The 20,739-nt window shown below is 40.4% G+C and overlaps 1 protein-coding gene across 1 annotated transcript in view; it reads right to left on the reverse strand.

Moving 5' to 3' along the window:
- The window catches only part of RBM25 (RNA binding motif protein 25), a 70,535-nt gene that overhangs the window by 17,968 nt on the left and 31,828 nt on the right, over nt 1–20,739 (reverse strand). The window contains exons 6-11 of the mRNA XM_033187525.1: nt 18,986–19,146; nt 9,604–9,789; nt 6,718–6,771; nt 6,408–6,491; nt 2,692–2,978; nt 93–315 (exon numbers count right to left, since the gene is read on the reverse strand). Of these exons, the coding sequence (XP_033043416.1) occupies nt 93–315; nt 2,692–2,978; nt 6,408–6,491; nt 6,718–6,771; nt 9,604–9,789; nt 18,986–19,146 (995 nt within the window). The remainder of the gene's footprint in view (nt 1–92; nt 316–2,691; nt 2,979–6,407; nt 6,492–6,717; nt 6,772–9,603; nt 9,790–18,985; nt 19,147–20,739) is intronic.

The following is a 20,739-nucleotide window of genomic DNA, read 5'->3' on the forward strand; positions in this document are numbered from 1 at the left end:
AAGCTTTAAAAGTTTATACATAGCGTTCTATAAATTTTGGTTAACCTATTAAGGGATACCAAGATAAGAATAAAAGCATTTGTTCAACTTACCTCTTGATAAGCAGCTTCTTTCTCTCGGAGTTTTCTTTCAAGTTTTCTTCGTTCATATGCATCTTCTTCATCTTCTTCTCGGTCCCGTTTTTTGTCTTTTTCTCTTTCTCGCTCCCGTTCCCTCTCTCGCTCTCTCTCTCGCTCCCGTTCTCGTTCTCGCTCTCGTTCTCTCTCTCTCTCTCTTTCCCGCTCTCGTTCCCTTTCACGATCTCTGCTTTTTTCTCTAATGTAAACAAAATATTTTACAAACCTGTCAGTCTACTTTCTGTTTTCAAGACCAAAGTAAAGGAGGACAACATACATTATGAAATAATATAAAATCTCACAGGCCAGAATCTAGCACTTGATTTCCATAGAACTATATAACCTCTTCTACACTCATGAGAAAGACATAAATTGCAGTCCCAAATCCTAAAATGCATGCTAATATCGATGTTAATGCTTACTGGTATGTCAGAAAACAAATACAATCTAAATATAAAATAGTTACAAATCATTAAAATGAATGATTAGTTAATGCCTATCATATACTGGAATAATAGTCAATCCCCTGATGGTATAAAACAGAAAAAAGGAAAACTGTTAATTCCCAAAAGAAATATGAAGGACTAATGAATATGTTAAGAGACAGTAAAATAATCTTATGTTAAAAAAAAAAAAAAGAGAGATAGTTTAGCTTACTAGTAATCAAGGAGTAAGTGCTGGCAAACGTGGAAAACAGAATTTTGACATGTTGCATGGATTAAGTTAGAACTTTTATAAGTATCAGCACCGAAAGTCCTCAAATATTTAATTAGAGTGATAAAATCTAATCCCAGCATTTTAAGAAGCCGAGGCGGGAGGCTTGCTTGAGGCCAAGAGGCATGGTGGCACGTGCCTGTAGTCCTGGCTACTCCAGAGGCTGACGTGGGAAGATCCTATTGAGCCCAGGACTTCGAGTTTATGGTGACCTATGATTGTATCACCGCACTCCAGTCAAGGTGACGGAGCACGCCTGTCTCCAAAAAAAAAAAGTAGTAAAACCAAATTGCAGATTATATACAGTATGGTGCCAAGGATCTAATCAAATAACTGTATGTATGCGTATTTAATATGTATATATGAAATATACTCTTCATGGATACACTTATGCCATAAATATGAGAGATGGATTTTATACATATCAACCTCTCAATGACTGTATCAGGGATGGACAGAATGAAATAATTTTAATGCCTACTAAAGGTTGAGCGCTCTGGGCTTCCAGTTCCAGTTCTAGCAATTAGGTGAAATGACCTAAAGTGGAACTCCCTCCAGCCAGAATCAAATAAGAAACTGCAACACAGTAATGTATATTTTAAAACTAGCTTGAAGAAAAAGGAGTTTTTTCTCTCTTCCTTGCTGCTTTCTCCTCTTCCTTTGTTCATGTTTGCTATACCTCATTGCTCAACAATGAGATGACTCATCAAAATAATTCAATATAAGGCCGGGCGTGGTGGCTCACACCTGTAATCCCAGCACTTTGGGAGGCTGAGGCGGGCAGATTACCTGAGCTCAGGAGTTCGAGACCAGCTGGGCAACATAGTAAAACCTGGTCTCTACCAAAAAAACCTCAAAAATTAGTCCAGGACAGTGGTGTGTGCCTATAGTCCCAGCTACTCGGGAGGCTGAAGCAGGAGAATTGCTTAAGCCTGGGAGGCAAAAGTTGCAATGAGCCAAGACTGCACCACTGCACTCCAACTTGGGTGACAGAGCAAGACCATGCCTCAAAAAAAAAAAAAAAAAAAAAAAAATTCAATATAATTTAAAAATTTTTAAATAAAAAATAAAACCTTCCAAAGAGTAAAATTACTAGGAGCCAGAGGTAGAGGTAGATAGTAAATTTATAGACAGAAAGATTAAGCTGTGGCAGTGCAGTGGGCTAAAAAGCCAAATAAAAATGCTAGGGGCTAAAAAGATGTGGTGCTAGAGTTGATGTCTCAGTATACAGAACTTCAACGAAAAGAACAACTTAAAAAATGCCCACGGACCCAGGGAGACAGCAGGGAGTCATGTCTGCCCACAATACTGAGTGGTCACTGTGTTTCTATAAAAAGTGGCTTCAGACAGAAATTAACCAGAGTTGAAAATTATTACTTTCACCCATAGTGAGTGTGTGTGTGTGTGTGTGTGTGTGAGAGACAGCATGAAAGACAAAGAGAGAGAGACAGACAAAGACCATGTTGTCTCTAAAAAAAATTATCAGGCCGGGCGCAGTGACTCACGCCTCTAGTCCCAGCACTTTGGGAGGCTGAGGCAGGTGGATCACTTGGGGCCAGAGTTCAAAACCAGGCTGATTAACATGGTAAAACCCCATCTCTACCAAAAATACAAAATATGGTGGTATGAACCTGTAATCCCAGCTACTTGGGAGGCTAAGGAATGAGAATCACTTGAACCCAGGAGGCGGAGATTGCAGTGAACCACGCTCAGCCACTGCAGTCCAGCCTAAGTGACAGAGTGAGAATGTCTCACACACACAAAAAATCCTCTCATTCCATGAATGCAAATGGTACTCTGGAGGACTACCCAGTAGTTCTATAAAAGCTATCAGGAAACAGTAACTTCTGTAAAGACTTACCTTGATCGACTCCGATCCTTATTACGATCTGAGCTCCTTTCTCTATCCCGGTCACGATCTCTCTCTCGATCCCGATCTCGGTCTCTCTCTTTCGTCCGGTCACGGTCCCTATCCCGTTCTCGTTCCCGCTCCCGTTCTTTCTCCTTTTCTCGTTCACGTTCTCTTTCCCTTTCTCGTTCCCGTTCTCGCCTTTCTCGTTCCCTTTCACGCTCCCTCTCTCTTTCTCTCCGTTCTTTCTCAATTTCCTGTCTTTCTTTTTCCTTTTTGCCTTTCTCTTCTTCCAGTTTCTAGAAACCAATAAAAGCACTTTTAGAGTTAACTCTGTAGCTCCAGTATTCAGATTTTTCCCGGCGCAATGCCCAATATTGGGAACAAAAACACCAAACCACTGATACACTAATATTAAATACTTGTGGTTTTATGTGACAAATTAAACTGAAGCAATCACAAGACTAGAAAGATTTCGTGCAAAACCATATACTCTACACAGACCAGGAATCTCCAATCTTGGATGCTGGGAGATTGTGTCAGGTGTGGCTGGCCACTCAATGACTATGTACTAACTAAAATGAACATGAAGAATGTGGTGGTTCGAAATATTTTCTATAAATACTATCACTGGTTAAAACTCAACTCTGTCCATTATGGATTTCTGTAAATCCACAAGATGATTAATACTAATTAAAACCCCAGACTGTGCATTACCTCAAGTTGAGGGTTTCAAAGGGCAAGTGGTACAGAAGAATACCTATAATGCAACTAAATAATCTCTGCCCTCTGATTTGCCCACCCTCCAAAAGAAACACAAGCTGAATTCAGCCAAGAACTGCCTTATTATCTATGGAAACATTTACTCCCACCATTACAAGATGGACAGCCCACCAAATACAAAAAGTTTGAAAATCACTCACTTCAAGCAAAATATATGTAACTGTAATAGTTTCATTTAAAATATTTAAAAGCAATACACTTATGCCCATTATGCCTGTAAGACAATGAAAATATATTTACAATGATAAATCCATCCTTGGAAGGAACGATTGTGCATTAACTTACAGATGCTGTGCTAGGACATGGATCGCCAACACTGGATTAACCTTGCCTACAAGCTATGTTTCTGGGAGGAAGAGCAAGTACATGGTTCACAAATAAACCAAATAACAAAGTCAGACCAAGTTTGTACCCTGAAAAGATTACCAGTGTACCACATGGTTTCTACACAAACTCAGAAAAAAATATCCCAAACAGGTAAAACAATACAAAACAAAACACATTTATCCCTTTTGTTTCACGTTTAGTTTCACCGAAATGAAATTTTAAACTGCAACAATAAAATGTGCATTTTTCTTTTCTCAGTCATGTAATGCATTTAAAACAACTTTAAAAAGCAATCTTACCTGTCAGATACTCTCTTTCTCTTCCTCATGGATCAGAGAACTGATAGCAGGTTATGAAAGAAAAGCTAATGTATGAGCAACATATTCAGTTGCTGTGCCAGTCTGTATCAAAGTAGAATGCAGGCAAAGCCAAAACTGAATACATTGAAATTACAAAGGGATGAAATGAAATGACAGAAAGAGGACAGAAACTGACAGCTATTAAAGGGGGAAAAATCTCATTTCTGAAACAGTTCTAATGAATATAAAAATTTATATTGTAAAATGAGGCTAGACTATATAAAACTTACCTCAATGGCATACACTTATAAAGAAATTTGTTTATTTCTGAAATAGATACTTACAGAATATTTTAGCTGTTCCAATACTAATTTTCTTGTAGAATTCCTCAATTTTTAATTCTTGCTTATTTCACTGTGCTCTTTATATTCAGTAATATAAATAACCATTTGTTTCAGAACTCATTTCAAAAGTTTGATTCTAAGTAAATGAAAAAGTGAGTGAATCTAGTCCATACTAACTGTTTCCTAAAGTTTATATATGAGAGAGATATATACATGTATATAAATATATGTATACATGTAAACATATACATGTATTTTTTTAAATAAAGATTGGAGAAGGGAAATGAGGCGAGTCTAAAATTACGTAAGAAAGTAATGAAGAGGAAAGGACAGATTTTTAAAAAATCATAAATCTTACCTCATTCTCTCTTCAGACTCATCCGTGCTGTAAATGGACGCCCCCTGCCACGCTGATACCCTGACAGTCTGTGGTTATTTAATAAACTCATACCAAAACATGCAAAGGTTCACTGAGCTCATTTTTTGTTACTGGAGTTTCAAACAACCCTTTTAGCCAAACCACCCAATAAAAAAAAACTGTTTTGGTTTTTCATTTTGATCTCTTTTTATTTTGAAAAGACATTCTGAAAATTCAAAACATTCCCTCCAGTGAAATACTACTAAGGCAGTAAAATGCCTGACAGATTCCCAAACTTTAAAGCAAATATATTTTCAAATTTTTCTTAAAACATGATTTCCTCATAATTTACCAATAACATGATAGGGTTTAACAAATAAATAAAAACAAAAAGGGGGTAAACCACACACACAACCATATACCATTTTTAAGCTTACTCGGTCCTGAATTTGAGTATTATACCTAACCAAAATTATTCATCTAAAATGATTTCCCATAGACCACCTTTTCAACTCTCAAAATTAATTTTGGGAGAATTATGTTTGTGCTCTCAGACACATTTAATTCTTGAAAAAGCACTGTGTATATGAGCGAGGGCTGGGCATCTGGATAGTAAGTGTTCAGCAGCACTGATTCATTGGCATTATTTGTGAACTACAGATTTTGAAAGCAATGGGAAAAAGTAAGAATAAAAGAGAAAATGAACATTTAACATTTCACTGAGTTAAAGATCTCTCAGTCTATCAGTAAGAACCAGCAACACCTTATTATCTCTACCATCAAAATACATGTCATGCAGTGTTTGCATTGCACCGTCCAAAAGCATCATTTTCAACACCAGCGAACATTCACAGATGCACTGTCATTGAGAGAAGCTTCAAATAGGCAAAACTCGTGAGTGGGATTTACTATGCATAAATACCCATTTCCAAGCCAGTTACCCCTTTGCATATTTTTCTGAGGGGGCATCCATAAATATAATAAAAAACAGAAGCTCATACTTACATCCTATTCCTTGTTACTTTCCAAGCTGAGAGTTTCATCTTGCATTAGTCACCATATGATCTCTATCATAATGGTGGGGGTCAATGAATAGATTAGCTTTATGGGAATTTACAGTTCTTCCATGCATCTAAAATTTGGTAAGTCTGGTAACCACTGACCTACTTTTTAAAATCTCCCCCACTCAACTTAAATCTATACAAATATAAAATGTAAATTTTAATCTCAGCTCTCTAAAGAAAAGGTAATCCTAAGATCAAGTTAAATAACTGCCCCCAGAAATACACTACAGTGTATGTTATCCTGCTGCCCCCTGAATCTAATTTAAGTCTGACCTTGAGGTTTATGTTGAAATCTAAAAATAAAATTAGCTTCTATTCATATTAAAGTGAGATGACTGCAGAATAGTCAGTAACTGAAAAAACTAAGCACAATATGTCAAGGACCACTTTAATATGGTATTGGTCTTCTGTTTCTTTTTTCTATCTAAATATCAATTAAACCTATAAAAAGCATTTAAAATTATATTCTAATTTAAGGTTGTTTTTTTGTCTCTTTGCTTTGGATTCTGTAAAAAGTCTAGATTGGTATCAAGTGAAAAGACAAGAATACTACCTTATGTGTGTCTCTGAATTTGCTGATCTCTCGAGATATCAGGTCTCTTTTGTCTTCTTCCATTTCTATAGCATTTATATCCTCCTAAAAGAAAACGAGCAAAGGAGCGAATGAATAAAGAACAACCTACTTCAATATAAACAGTTAAAGGTTAGATATTCTGTCTCAAAGAGTAAATAAGTAAATAGAACATCCACAATAACAAATCTAACAATCTAAAGTTAAATAGTGAAAAATCACAAAGACAAGAATGATAAATCAACAATCAGCAGTAAACACAGTATTGTCAAAGCCTACAATTTAAACGAACCTTAGTGATGAGTGGATAAGGGATCAGTGGGGCCACTGGAAATCTGCGGAAAATCTGCGAAAAAATCCACCAAGAATATTTTTTAAAAGAGAAAAACAGAGCTCATACTACTCTGCAAAGCAATGCCCTATACATTTATGACATGAACAATACAGTACGCTTTTGTGATAATTTCTTGATTTCAAATTACTCGGGAATAAAAGTGATTTCACTCTCTTCACAATAACTGATCACACACCACCTCCTCTCTGGATACTCGAACACCCCCAAGAAATGGAAATATAGAAGGTGATCTCATAGTAGCAGGGCTTTCTAATCATACCAACAATATTTACCCATAACTCCTGTCACAGAGGAAGATTTTATTATCTCCTCCCAATCCATATCAAACAAATATGTTATTTTTCTCCTTTCCCACTAATGAAGAAAAAGAATGAATTCTACAGGCCTCAATTACTCTGTACTTTACTGACCCTACCAATTACCATTCCTAATAGAATACACCTCATTAGAAAAGTTATGGGTCGGGCACGGTGGCTCACGTGGATCATGAGGTCTGGAGATCGAGACCATCCTGGCTAACACAGTGAAACCCCGTCTCTATTAAAAATACAGAAAAGCAGCCAGGCATGGTGGCTGAGGCAGGAGAATTGCTTGAACCCAGGAGGCAGAGCTTGCAGTGAGCCAAGATTGCAGCCACTGCACTCCAGCCTGGGCAACTGAGTGAGACTCCATTTCAGTGGGGGGGAAAAAAAACCAACAAAGAAAAGTTTTATGGCCAAATGAGGAAATACATACCAAATAATAAAAATGTATCTGGGGCCGGGGGCGGTGGCTCAAGCCTGTAATCCCAGCACTTTGGGAGGCTGAGACGGTGGATCACGAGGTCAGGAGATCGAGACCATCCTGGCTAAATGGTGAAACCCCGTCTCTACTAAAAAATACAAAAACTAGCCGAGCGAGGTGGCGGGCGCCTGTAGTCCAGCTACTCGGGTGGCTGAGGCAGGAGAATGGCATAAACCCGGGAGAAGGAGCTTGCAGTGAGCTGAGATCCGGCCACTGCACTCCAGCCCGGGCAACAGAGCGAGACTCCGTTTCAAAAAAAAAAAAATATATCTGGCCACAAAGAAAACTGAAGATGGCCTAAAAAGGCATTCAAATTTAAAATAATATAAAATGTAACCATCCGGCCGGGCGCGGTGGCTCAAGCCTGTAATCCCAGCACTTTGGGAGGCCGAGACGGGCGGATCACGAGGTCAGGAGATCGAACCATCCTGGCTAATACGGTGAAACCCCGTCTCTACTAAAAAATACAAAAACTAGCCGGGCGCGGTGGCGGGCGCCTGTAGTCCCAGCTACTGCGGAGGCTGAGGCAGGAGAATGGCGGGAACCTGGGAGGCGGAGCTTGCAGTGAGCTGAGATCTGGCCACTGCACTCAGCCTGGGCGACAGAGCGACACTCCGTCTCAAAAAAAAAAAAAAAAAAAAAAATGTAACATCCATTCATAACTCATCATAATATATATACCACGTAGTTTTTTTTTATTATATAATGGATGCATATAAAACACTGGCTATGAGTGGGTCACGCTTGTAGTCCCAGCACTTTGGAAGGCTGAGGCAGGCAGATCATTTAAGCTCAGGAGTTCAACACCAGCTTGGGCAACATGGTGAAACCCCATCTCTACAAAAAACACAAAAATTAGCTGGGTATGGTGGCACATGCCTATAGTCTCAGCTTCTCAGGAGGCTAACACAGGAGGATCACTTTAGGACGGGTATTCAAGGCTGCAGTGAGCCGTAATTGCGCCACCATCCTACAGTCTGGGTGACAGAGCAAGATACTGTCTCAAAAACATAAATAAATAAAACAAAATACTTCCAATACTTGTGGGATTTTTTTTCTTACTTTACAGACAGGGTCTCGCTCTGTGGCCCAGGCTAGACTCAAGCTCATGGGCTCAAGTAAACCTCCCCTCAGCCTCCCCAGCTGTTGGGACTACATGTATCATCCACCACTCCTGGTTTCTTCCATTATTTTTAAAAGGACATTTCCTATAATTTATCTAAGTTTATCCAAAGGAAATAAGTATAAGAAAACTAAACCTTTTCTTTCAACCTGGACTGCCCACTGTTCAATTCGCTTAGGGCGATAAAGAGGTAGCAATCAATTCACTGAGGAGGAATGTTTCAAGTTGTACTGCTCTTTCAGAATCCTCCAGTTTGATTATTCAATACCACTATTGTTCAGGGAGGGGAATGCAACACAGTTTCTAAAGAAAGGCAGCTAAAAATTAAGAGTGGGTGGAAATCTTCAGTGAATCAGATCTGGTTTCTTGCTTAGAACAGAGACAGAACAACCATAGGCAAACAAAGTAAAATAAGAGTCAGGCGCAGTGGCTCATGACTGTAATCCTGACACTTTAGGAAGCTGAGACAGGAGGATAACCTGAACCCAAGAGTTGGAGACCAGTCTAGAAAACATAATGAAACCCTGTCTCTGTAAAAAAGTTTAAAATGTATTTTTAATATATTTTTAAAAATAATTTAAAAAAATTTTAAGGCTGGGAGTGGTGGCTCACGCCTGTATCCCAGCACTTTGGGAGAATGAGGCAAGTGGATCCCTTGAGGGATATATGGCATATAACCCATGCGATATACTTTAAAACTTCTCTAGATTACATACAATGCCCCACAGAACCCGAGAGGCGGAGGTTATAGTGAGCTGAGATTGCGCCACTGCATTCCAGTCTGGGAGACAAAGTGAGCCTCCATCTCAAAAAAAGAAAAAGAAAGAAAAAAAGAAAACTGACATGTAATCAAAGCATAAGAGTGATATCATAAAAAACAAATGGTAGAAATTATATGTTGTTGTCAGAACACATACGTCCTCCTTCTTTTCCTTCTTCTTCTTCCTGGGGTGAGAATCAGATTCCTGTGAGGGGGCATTTAGCTCACTGGAGTATTCACGAATTAAAACTTCAATAGCCCCTTTAATCATCTGATCTCTCCTCTTTGTTTCTTCATCCAAGGCTTCTTCATCGTCATTAGTGACAGTTTCTGGCCTTGCATTCTTAAAGAAAACAGCAAATTCAGGGGAAAGAAAAATCAAGCAAGAAAATCAAAATCACTCTACGACAACAGTTAATAAACATACATGTTTTCTCAAAAACATCTCTGTAGTCCTATTAAACACAGAGTTGGTTTTGTTCTTAACATCATAAAAGCTTCATTTTTTTTTATTTCACTATTCATGAGATACTAGTTCATTTTCATTTTCTTTTTCTTAATACCTAAAAAATTCTGGCCCCTAAATTTCAGGACTAGCACACTATATAACACATCTGCAAACCATTCACAAGTTTTCAGACTGTTTTGCTCAACAGGTACACAAATAGTAACAACTGTATGTAATAGTTCATTCTTTTAAACAGATACTAAATGGCTGAAAATTCAGTTATGCAGTAAAGGCAAAATACAATTTTAAGTTAATTGTGAAAGCTACCGCACAGAATAAACAAAATTGTATGTAGATTAAACAAACAAAAACATCAGATTGCTAAATACACCAAAATGCCAGAATCAGGAGTTTAGGGGCTGAAATGATTTGCTTTCTATGAGTTCCTACAATGCAAGAATACCACTTATAGAAACCATACACTTACAACACTAAGAAGGAATCAAGGTAACTATTTGTAGGTCTTTATCAGTAATTTTCTGGCCAGGCATGGTGGCTCACTCCTGTAATCCCAGCACTATGGGAGGCTGAGGGGGGGGCTGGATCATGAGGTCAGGAGTTCAATCAAGACCAGCCTGGCCAACATGCTGAAACCCCATCTCTACTAAAAATACAAAAATTAGCCGAGTGCGGTGGTGCATGCCTATAATCCCAGCTACTCGGGAGGCTGAGGCAGGAGAATTGCCTAAAACCAGAAGGCAGTAGTTGAAGTGAGCAGAGATTGCGCCACTGCAATCCAGCCTGGGCAAAAGAGCGAAACTCCATCTCAATAATAATAATATTTTCTAAGAAGTCTAGATTACTCACTCTATGTGGGGGAAATTGTTGGCTTCTAATGTGCTACAATAGTTGTGCACGCCCCAAGTTTTTAAAGACTTACTTGGTAAACATATACTGTGCACATTTTCAGATACATACTAGAACCATGCTCATGTGCATACATGCCTGGGTCTTGGTCATAATTCCTGCAACTCTATTCAAGGTGAGTTTCATGCCTTGTGGCTCCTTAACAATGTAACTTAGCACTAACTTTATAAGTTGACCACCAGCATTCTGAAAGCTGTCTCCAATGGGTATATATTCAACAAACATTTTATTTCTTTTTTTTTGTTTTTTTTTTTTTTTTGAGACAGAGTCCTGCTCTGTTGCTCAGGCTGGAGTTGCAGTGGCCAGATCTCAGCTCACTGCAAGCTCCGCCTACCGGGTTTACGCCATTCTTCTGCCTCAGCCTCCGGTGTAGCTGGGCCTACAGGCGCCCGCCACCTCGCCTGGCTAGTTTTTTGTATTTTTTAGTAGAGACGGGGTTTCACCGGGTTAGCCAGGATGGTCTCGATCTCCTGATCTCGTGATCCACCCGTCTCAGCCTCCCAAAGTGCTGGGATTACAGGCTTGAGGCACCTCGCCCGGAACATTTTATTTCTTAAATTAATTTGCTCAATTCTTTCTTTTTTTTTTTCTTGCTCTGTTGCCCAGGCTGGAGTGCAGTGGCACCATCTCACCTCACTGCAAGCTCCGCCTCCCGGTTTCATGCCATTCTCCTGCCTCAGCCTCCGGAGTAGCTAGGACTACAGGCGCCCGCCACCACGCCTGGCTAATTTTTTTGTATTTTTAGTAGAGACCGGTTTCACTGTGTTAGGATGGTCTCGATCTCCTGACATCGTGTTCTGCCCGCCTCGGCCTCTGAAAGTGCTGGGATTACAGGCGTGAGCCACCGCACCCAGCAACAAATTCTTAAGAGCGGACCGTGAGAAACATGCTGCACTTAGACGGAGTAAAATTCAAATTGAAAAACGCGCTCTTCTCTTCAAGCTATACCAATACAGAGTAACAGATGGGTTATGACACAGATAACTTAAATATAAGGCATTACGTGTTATTATAAAACTAACCACTTGGCAGGGCACAGTGGCTCACGCCTGCAATCCCAGCACTTTGGGAGGCCAAGGCAGGCGGATCACACGAGGTCAAGAGTTCAAGACCCGCTTGGCCAGCATGGTGAAACCCTACCTCTACCAAAGTTACAAAAAATTAGCTGGGCATGGTGACACATGCCTGTAATCTCAGCTATTCGGGAGGCTGAGGCAGGAGAATTGCTTGAACCCAGGAGGTGGAGACTGCAGTGAGCCGAGATCACGCCGCTTCATTCCAGCCTGGGAGACACAGCAAGACTGTGTCTCCCCGCCGCACAAAAGAAAAAAACTCGCTCCTGTAATCCCAGCATTTTGGGAGGCTGAGGTGGGCGGATCACAAGGTCAGGAGTTTGAGACCAGCCTGACCAACATTGTGAAACTCCGTCTCTACTAAAAAAACACAAAAATTCCCCAGCCAGGTGCAGTGGCTCACAAGGTCAGGAGATGGAGACCATCCTGGCTAACACAGTGAAACCCCATCTCTACTAAAAACACAAAAAAATAGCCAGGCATGGTCCCAGCTACTTGGGAGGCTGAGGCAGGAGAATCACTTGAACCCAGGAGGCAGAAACTGCAGTGAGCCAAGATCGCGCCACTGCACTCCAGCCTGGGCGACACAGCGAGATTCCTTCTCAAAAAAAAAATAAATAAAAATAAAATAAATCCGTATAAACCCTAAACTGAGTATTGTTTCCACTGTAAACCAACATTTAGGTATCAATATGGCTATTTTACCTTAATTAGAGATAAAAGCATTTGGAATTAACTAATTCACATTTTTAGAAAAAAAGTTTATTAACCCAAAAATCTTAACTGATTGCTAATATTTAAAAAAAAAAAAAAAAAAACTGATTATGGTAGATGATCAGGTTAGAAAGATACTCCACAGACTGGCAAGTTTCATCTAAAGCTCTATCTCTGGAATATCAACCATATACAATTTTCTGATTTCCAGTTTTTTTCTTATACTTCAGAAACCAGATGGCTGGGCGCGGTGGCTCACACCTGTAATCACAACACTTTGGGAGGCCTAGGTGGGTGGACCACCTGAGGTCAGGAGTTCAAGACTAGCCTAGCCAACATGGAGAAACTCATCTCTACTAAAAATGCAAAAAATTAGCCGGGAGTGGTGGCGGATGCCTGTACTCCCAGCTACTCAAGAGGTTGAGGCAGGAGAATTACCTGAATCCAGAAGGCTGAGGTTGCACTCCAGCCTGGGTGACAAGAGTGAGACTTTGGAGGGTGAAGTGGGAGAAACCAGAAAGCATATTCAGTAATACTGGGAAACAAAGGGTCAAGGATTCAGCCATATAGGAAGCTGACAGATTATCTGTAATGTTTACATGGCCAACCTAGTTGGTTCTTTTCAGAGAAATTAAAATTTCAATAGTAAAGCTAGTGGCTGTGAAGTTAAACAGCTCTGCTGGGCTCATTCTTTGACAATGAGTTCTAGAATCCAAAGTACAAACCTTTTAAAAAACTTAAGGAAATGCAGATTCTTTCTTTTGAGAAAATGTAGACTCAACTAGGCTAATTTCCAGACAAAGATGTTCACCTGCAGCAGCTGTCCTCTATTAACAGGTTCTTTCCAGAGAGTAACTGTGTTTCCAGCACTTGTCAGTGTTCATTCTTGAATATATGGTCAATAACTGTGACTTGTGACATACAAGCAGATATACTGACTCCTATACTATTTTTGCTGGACAGCCAGAAAGCAATAGGACATGAACTAAATTAGCATGGCCACCTCACACAGAATACTTTTACTACTAAAGGTCAGTAAGAAATGAAAGAAAAAAATTTACTCCTGTAAATTCTGCAAAATCTACATTAAACTGTTCAGTCAAGTTGTTTGACAAGATACCTTACACATGTCCAAAATTCTTCTTAAAATTCTGAATCTGGCTGGGCACAGTGGCTCATGCCTGTAAACCCAGTACCTCGGAAGGCCGAAGCAGGAGAACTGCTTGAGCCCAGGAGGTAGACACCAGCCTGGACAACACTGCGAGACCCCATCTCATAAAAAAAAGAAAGAAAATTCCGGATCATGAAAAATATATTGCTCTCCTAGACAAACTCATGTTTCCTTTTTAATTAATGAGAAATATGGAACTAAATGTTTTCTCTTCCGCCTCAGAGGAAAATGCCTAATAAAGCAACACAAAGGGTTCTCAATGTCTCGTTCTCCTGTCCTCTACTTAACAGCCTTTTAAAATTTCTCCAACTAATCAACGACCAAGAATAAAAAACAATCACCATGTCATATTTTTATGCTGAAAAATCATGGCGGCAGTGGTCACCCATCTCGCACCCACCATCTTCCCCCCTCCCCCTGCTCCCTCCCTCCAATCTCTCCCTCTCCGGCTTTCCTACCTCCCTCCACCCAAAACCACCCTTAAAAAAAAAAAAAAATCATGGCAAATCTCTAATCTACTCCACTATATAGTAATATTTGCTTACGTTATTTGAAATAAAATTTTTTTACATCAGATAGAATGCTTTTTTAACCTATATTGTTGAGTAAAATTAACACTAGGAAAATATGCCATGTTTATCCTATGACTTCAAGTACCACTGGGCAAGAAGCCAAAGGGCACTCAGAAACACACATACACACAGTTGGAACAATAAATCATATAACTGATGTCTGTCAATTGTTTTAATTTCATTTTATTAAAAATAATTTTTGTGTGATTTTATTGCATGTAACTTAGCTTTTTCATGAGACAGAGTCTCACTCTGTCACCCAGGTTGGACTGCAGTGGCACAATCACGGCTAACTGCAACCTCTACCTCCCAGGTTTAAGTGATTTTCCTGCCTCAGCCTCCCAAGTAGCTGGGATTACAGGTGTGCGCCACCACACCCAGCTAATTTTTGTATTTCTTTCTCAGTAAAGACAGGGTTTCACCATGTTGGCCAGGCTGGTTTCAAACTCCTGACCTCAGGTGATCCTCCGACCTCAGACTCCCAAAGTGCTGGGATTACAGGTGTGAGCCACCACATCCAGACACATACTGCTTTTCCTGAAAACCAACAAACAGATCTGAAGTGTGGTTACTCTGGCTAATGTTGATTATACAAGAAATCAACATTTCTTGGGCACAGTGGCTCCTACCTGTAATCCTAGCACTTTGGAAGGCTGAGGTAGGTGGATCACTTAAGTCCAGGAGTTCAAGGCCAGCCTGGACAACACAGTGAAACCTCATCTCACCAAAAAATATAAAACTTAGGCAGGTATGGTGGTGCATACCTGTAGTCCCAGCTGAGGCAGAAGGATCACTGGAGCCTGGGAATAGGAGGTTGCAGTGAGCAGAGATCACACCACCCCACACTCGAGCTTGGGTGACAGAGCAACACTCTGTTCCCACCCCAAAAAAAGCAAACAAGCAAGCAAGAAATGCCAAGTCACCTTTCCTTATTTATAAAAATACATTGTATAGTGATTTATTTCATTTTCAGAGTTTTTCAGTATAACATTTGCAAATGCTACAAATTAAATGACCTCACAAACCGAAGATTAAACACAAGAAAACAGTGAGTCCTAGCAAATCAGAACACTCTGAAGATACTGAATCCATACCTTTAACTAGTTAGTATACAGTCATCACAACAAGGCAAACCTGAAAACCCTTATTTCGAACATTTCTGGTTTTTTGAGGTTTTAGTGATGTGACAGGCAGTATTACTGATTTGAAATAAAATATAAATATAATTTCCTTATGAAGCAGGGTAAGGATAGTAAGACTGACAGATAAGCAACTGTAAACAAATGTTAATTCCGTCCTTGCTTTAGGCAAGACACTGTCCTAGGTGCTGTGGAGGTACAAGATTAAAGAGACACAGCCCACAAACTTATCACCCTTTCTATTTGTAATCAGAGATGGGGGTTGAAAGAGGATATGGGAATGAGATGGGTAACAAAGGGCTGTGAAAGAGAGAGACATATAAACAGTATCTACTAAAACAGCTACAAAGATCTGCTTTATATGGGAACAGAGGACTTAATTCTGTCTGAGAGAAACTGAGGGTAGGCTGATAAAGTCTATATGAATCAAGGGACATGTTAATTATAAGTATGGATAGAATTTCAACAGGGAGCTTGGATAGGAAACAAAGACATGAGATGCCAGCAAAGCAAAAAGGAAGATTGTGGAGGTACATGCAGTAGTATGCGCAGAGAAGGAAAGAAGGAAGTTAGAAAGGTGGACTGGAAGCTGGGCGCGGTGGCTCACGCCTGTAATCCCAGCACTTTGGAGGCCGAGGCGGGCGGATCACAAGGTCAGGAGATCGAGACCATCCTGGCTAACACGGTGAAACTCCGTCTCTACTAAAAATACAAAAAACTAGCCGGCCGAGGTGGCGGTGCCCAGCTATTTGGAGGCTGAGGCAGGAGAATGGCGTGAACCCGGGAGGCGGAGCTTGCAGTGAGCCGAGATCGCACCACTGCACTCCAGCCTGGGCAACAGAGCGAGACTCCGTCTCAAACATAAAATAAAATAAAATAAAATATAAAATAAAATAAAATAAGAAAGGTGGACTGGAGCGAGCCTTGAATGTCATCCTAAAAACATGGGCTTTATGGCCGGGCACCATGGCTCACGCCTGTAATCCCAGCACTTTGGGAGGCCAAGACGGGTGGATCACCTGAGGTCAGGAGTTCAAGAACAGCCTGGAAAACATGGAGAAATCCCACCTCTACTAAAAATATAAAAATGAGCCAGGGGTGGTGGCGGGTGCCTATAAACTCAGCTACTCGGTAGGCCAAAGCAGGAGAATCACTTGAACCCAGGAGGTGGAGGTTGCAGTGAGCCAAGATTTTACCACTGCACTCCAGCCTGGGCGGCAGAGCAAGACGGAGTCAGAAAAAAAAAAAGGCGGGGGGGGGGGGGGTCTTTTTTCTGTAAGAAATCTAAAATCATCAAGGATGGGTCTCACATAATAAGCAAGAGTGTGATAAAATTATACTTATGTTTTAGAAATACAGGCAATGCTGGCCGGGCTGAGTGGCTCACAAGTAATCCCAGCACTTTGAGAGGCCGAGGCAGGCGGATCACCTAAGTTTCAAGACCAGCCTCACCTACATAGTGAAAATAGAAAAAGTAGTTGAACTTGGTGGCGGGCGCCTGTAATCCCAGCTACTTGGGAGGCTGAGGAGGGAGAATCACTTGAATCTGGGAGGTGGAGGTTGCAGTGAGCTGAGGTCGTGCCACTGCACTCCAGCCTGGGCAAGACAGTGAGACTCCATCTCAAAAAAAAAACCCACCAAAAAACAACCAAAAACCTACATTTGGCCAGGCATGGTGGCTCACACCTGTAATCCCAGCACTTTGGGAGACCAAGGAGAGCAGATTACGTGAAGTCAGGAGTTCCAGACTAGTCTGGCCAACATGGTGAAACCCCATCTCTACTAAAAATACAAAAATTTGCTGAACGTGGTGGCGGATGCCTGTAATCCCAGCTACTCAGGAGGCTGAGGCAGGAGAATCACCTGAACACGGGAGGCAGAGGTTGCAGTGAGCCAAGATCACACCACTGCACTCTAGCCTGAACGACAGACACTCTGTGTCAAAAAAAAAAAGAAAAAAAAACTACATTCATACACAGAAAAATGTCCGGAAGAACATACATCCAAACTGTCTAGTGTTACTTATGATGATGGGATTACAGGTGGCATTTAATTGCTTATTTATACTTTGCTTCATTTTGTGAGCTTTTTGGGTTTGGTGTTTTGTTTTTTTTTTTTTTAACAAAGAACTTGGAGGGGACATAAAAGGTATTTCTTATTTCTTTTTTCTTTTTTGGCAGCAGGGAGATAGAGTTTCGCTCTAGTTGCCCAGGCTGGAGTACAATGGCTCGATCTCAACTCACTGCAACCTCCACCTCTCCAGTTCAAGTGATTCTCCTGCCTCAGCCTCTGGGTTGCTGCGATTACAGGCAACTGCCACAATGCTAGGCTAATTTTTTGTATTTTTAGTAGAGACAGGGTTTTGCCATGTTCGCCAGGCTGGTCTCGAACTCCTGACCTCAGGTGGATCCGCCTGCCTCTGCCTCCCAAAGTGCTGAGATTACAGGCACGAGCCACCACGTCCAGCAGAAAGCGATTTCTTTTTTTTTTTTTTGAGATAGAGTCTCGCTCTGTTGCCCAGGCTGGAGTGCAGTGACTCAGGCTGGAGTGCAGTGGCGTGATCTTGGCTCACTGCGAGCTCCGCCTCCCAGGTTCACGCCATTCTCCTGCCTCAGCCTCCCAAGTAGCTGGGACTACAGGTGCCTGCCACCATGCCCGGCTACTTTTTTCTATTTTTAGTAGAGACTGGGTTTCACTATGTTAGCCAGGATGGTCTCGATTTCCTGATCTCGTGATCCGCTGGTCTCGGCCTCCCAAAATGCTGGGACTACAGGCATGAGCCACCGCGCCAGGCCCAGAAAGCAATTTCTATTTTGAAAGATAATAAAAATTTGATGACAGTGAAAGACACTTTTGGTTTTGTTTGTGTTGGGAGAAGGCAATAATAAATCTATTTTGCATTTGTTCAGCATGAGATGCCAAAAACGAACTAAGAAAAGAAATGAAGGAAATATATACTCAAGTTTTAGCTATGTTTCACTTTGTCGAGGGAGTAAAAATGTATACATTACAATACAATATACAACCATGTCCTTTATTTTAGCTTCACTTAGTATAGCTTGAATAAATCCCCCAAGCTAAGGCAAGTAATCAGAGTTTCATTCATTTTAGAGTTGGTATACTTCTAAAAGAGAGGGAAACTAAGAAAAATTGTGTAGGTTGAAATATATTTTGTACTTACTTACAAAGCTGCCTTAATGAATTAGCTCTGTTTGGAATAGTCTGTACCAGTGTTTTCTCTGGCAAGTTAACCTTGTCCAGCCTCCCTTACTACTTTCATCCCAACCTGGAACAAGCAAACCAACAGTCATCCACCCACTATGGGTAGATAAGACTTAAAATAACTACAAACTATCAAATACCCTCCTACATTTAAGCCACAAGCACATATATGATGATCTTTTGAAGCCCCATATTAGATTCATTTATAATGAGAAGCATTACACTGAAATAGCACAGCCTGGCCTAGAAAAGATACCCCGACAGAAAACATACCCCATTAGAAGCTTTCTTCTTCGCTTTCCATTCATCCAGCTGCGCCTTTGTCTTTGCATCAACTTTAACGAGTAGCTTTTTCTCTCCAATTTGCAGGTCATGTAATAATCTGAGTGCACGCAGAGTAGATTCTGGCTCCTTGTACTCACAAAATCCAAAGGCTAGCAATGGATGAAAACAATTAGTCTAATATCAATCCACTTACAAAAGAAAAAAAATTATGGGAAAGTCGAATTACTAGAGTCCAAATGTTTTAATACAAAGACCACTCAATTCATAATTCCACCCCTGTCCACCAATTCCCTTTGATAACCATTTTTAGTACCCTCAACCAACCAAAGGGGGAAAAAAGGGAAAAACAGAGGAGAGGAAGAAAAATTCAAATCAGACAAACTGATACTCATTAGAAGCTCTGATAAAATACTTAGCAGAGTCAATGAAACTCATGATTAAAGGGAGTCGATTATTTCATAAATTCACCCTATCTAGACTTCCAAACAGCCACAAATAAGAACAGACTATAGGAACATAAACAATGCACTTTTCAATTCTGAGATGTTAAATTACAGAATTAGTGATCTTGTATCCTAGTTATCAGTCCATTTTGCTTATATCTATTTCCTTTTATAACTAGTCAATCTCGCTATTAAGATGACTTTAACAGAGATATTAAAACAAAATTAAATCTAAGAGCAACCAACAAATTGAAAATAAAATCAAATAAATCTAAACATGTATATAATGACACGAAACAGAAAAAAACTACTGATATTAAACCCAGGAGGCAGAAGTTGCAGTAAGCTGAGATTGCCCCCACTGCACTCCAGCCTGGGCAACAGAAAGAGATCCTGTCTCAAAAAAAGGAAAAGTAATTTAAAATGATCATACTGCTGGTGATAGTGTCAATTTGTTAGTGTTAAACTGTTCTATGTGCAATGTGAGATAAAACAACTCAATAATTAATATTCTATCATCCCCAATGGCCTTGAAACTCAGGCAACTCAGTGTGGGGAAAAAGGAGATACAGATATATGACAGAACAGGTTAAACAAAAACCTTTTAGTCCTTAATCTGAATTAGTATACACTGGAAAAACCTAAAAGCAAACACCAAATCACTGCTTTTTAATTTTTTTTAGACGGAGTCTCATTCTGTCACCAGGCTGGAGTGTAGTGGTGCGATCTCAGCTCACTGCAAACTCTGCCTCCTGAGTTGAAGCAATTCTCCTGCCTCAGCTTCCTGAGTAGCTCAGACTACAAGCGAGCGCCACCACACCCAGCTAATTTCTGTATTTTTAGTAGAGATGGGGTTTCACCATGTTGGCCAGGATGGTCTTGATCTCCTGACCCGCCTGCCTCAGTCTCCCAAAGTGCTGGGATTACAAGCGTGAGCCACCATGCCCATCCCAAACCACTATTAATATGAGTGCACCTCGTGCCCAGATCGTGATCTTCAAAACAATTTCCCCTGGAGAAATGGTTGATTCTAAGTCTGGGGCCAAAAAACTATTATACTAGATGACCTTGGAACAAATTGTCATACCAGATAACAAAGCAGCTGTCAAAGGCGTTCAGGGTCATGTCAAAACCACTGGAGATGTATAAAGTGCAGAGACAATTTAAGTTAAGTTTTAATGGTGATAATAACTACGAAGAATCCACATTAAATACAGTAACACTAAATATGCTTCAATTTGTAAGTTCACAATAATATAAAAGAAAAAAGAAAATCAGTCACTGCTAGAGAATGCTGAG

This window comes from Trachypithecus francoisi, unplaced genomic scaffold (assembly GCF_009764315.1).
Source record: "Trachypithecus francoisi isolate TF-2019V2 unplaced genomic scaffold, Tfra_2.0 Lachesis_group3, whole genome shotgun sequence".
NCBI lineage: Eukaryota > Metazoa > Chordata > Mammalia > Primates > Cercopithecidae > Trachypithecus > Trachypithecus francoisi.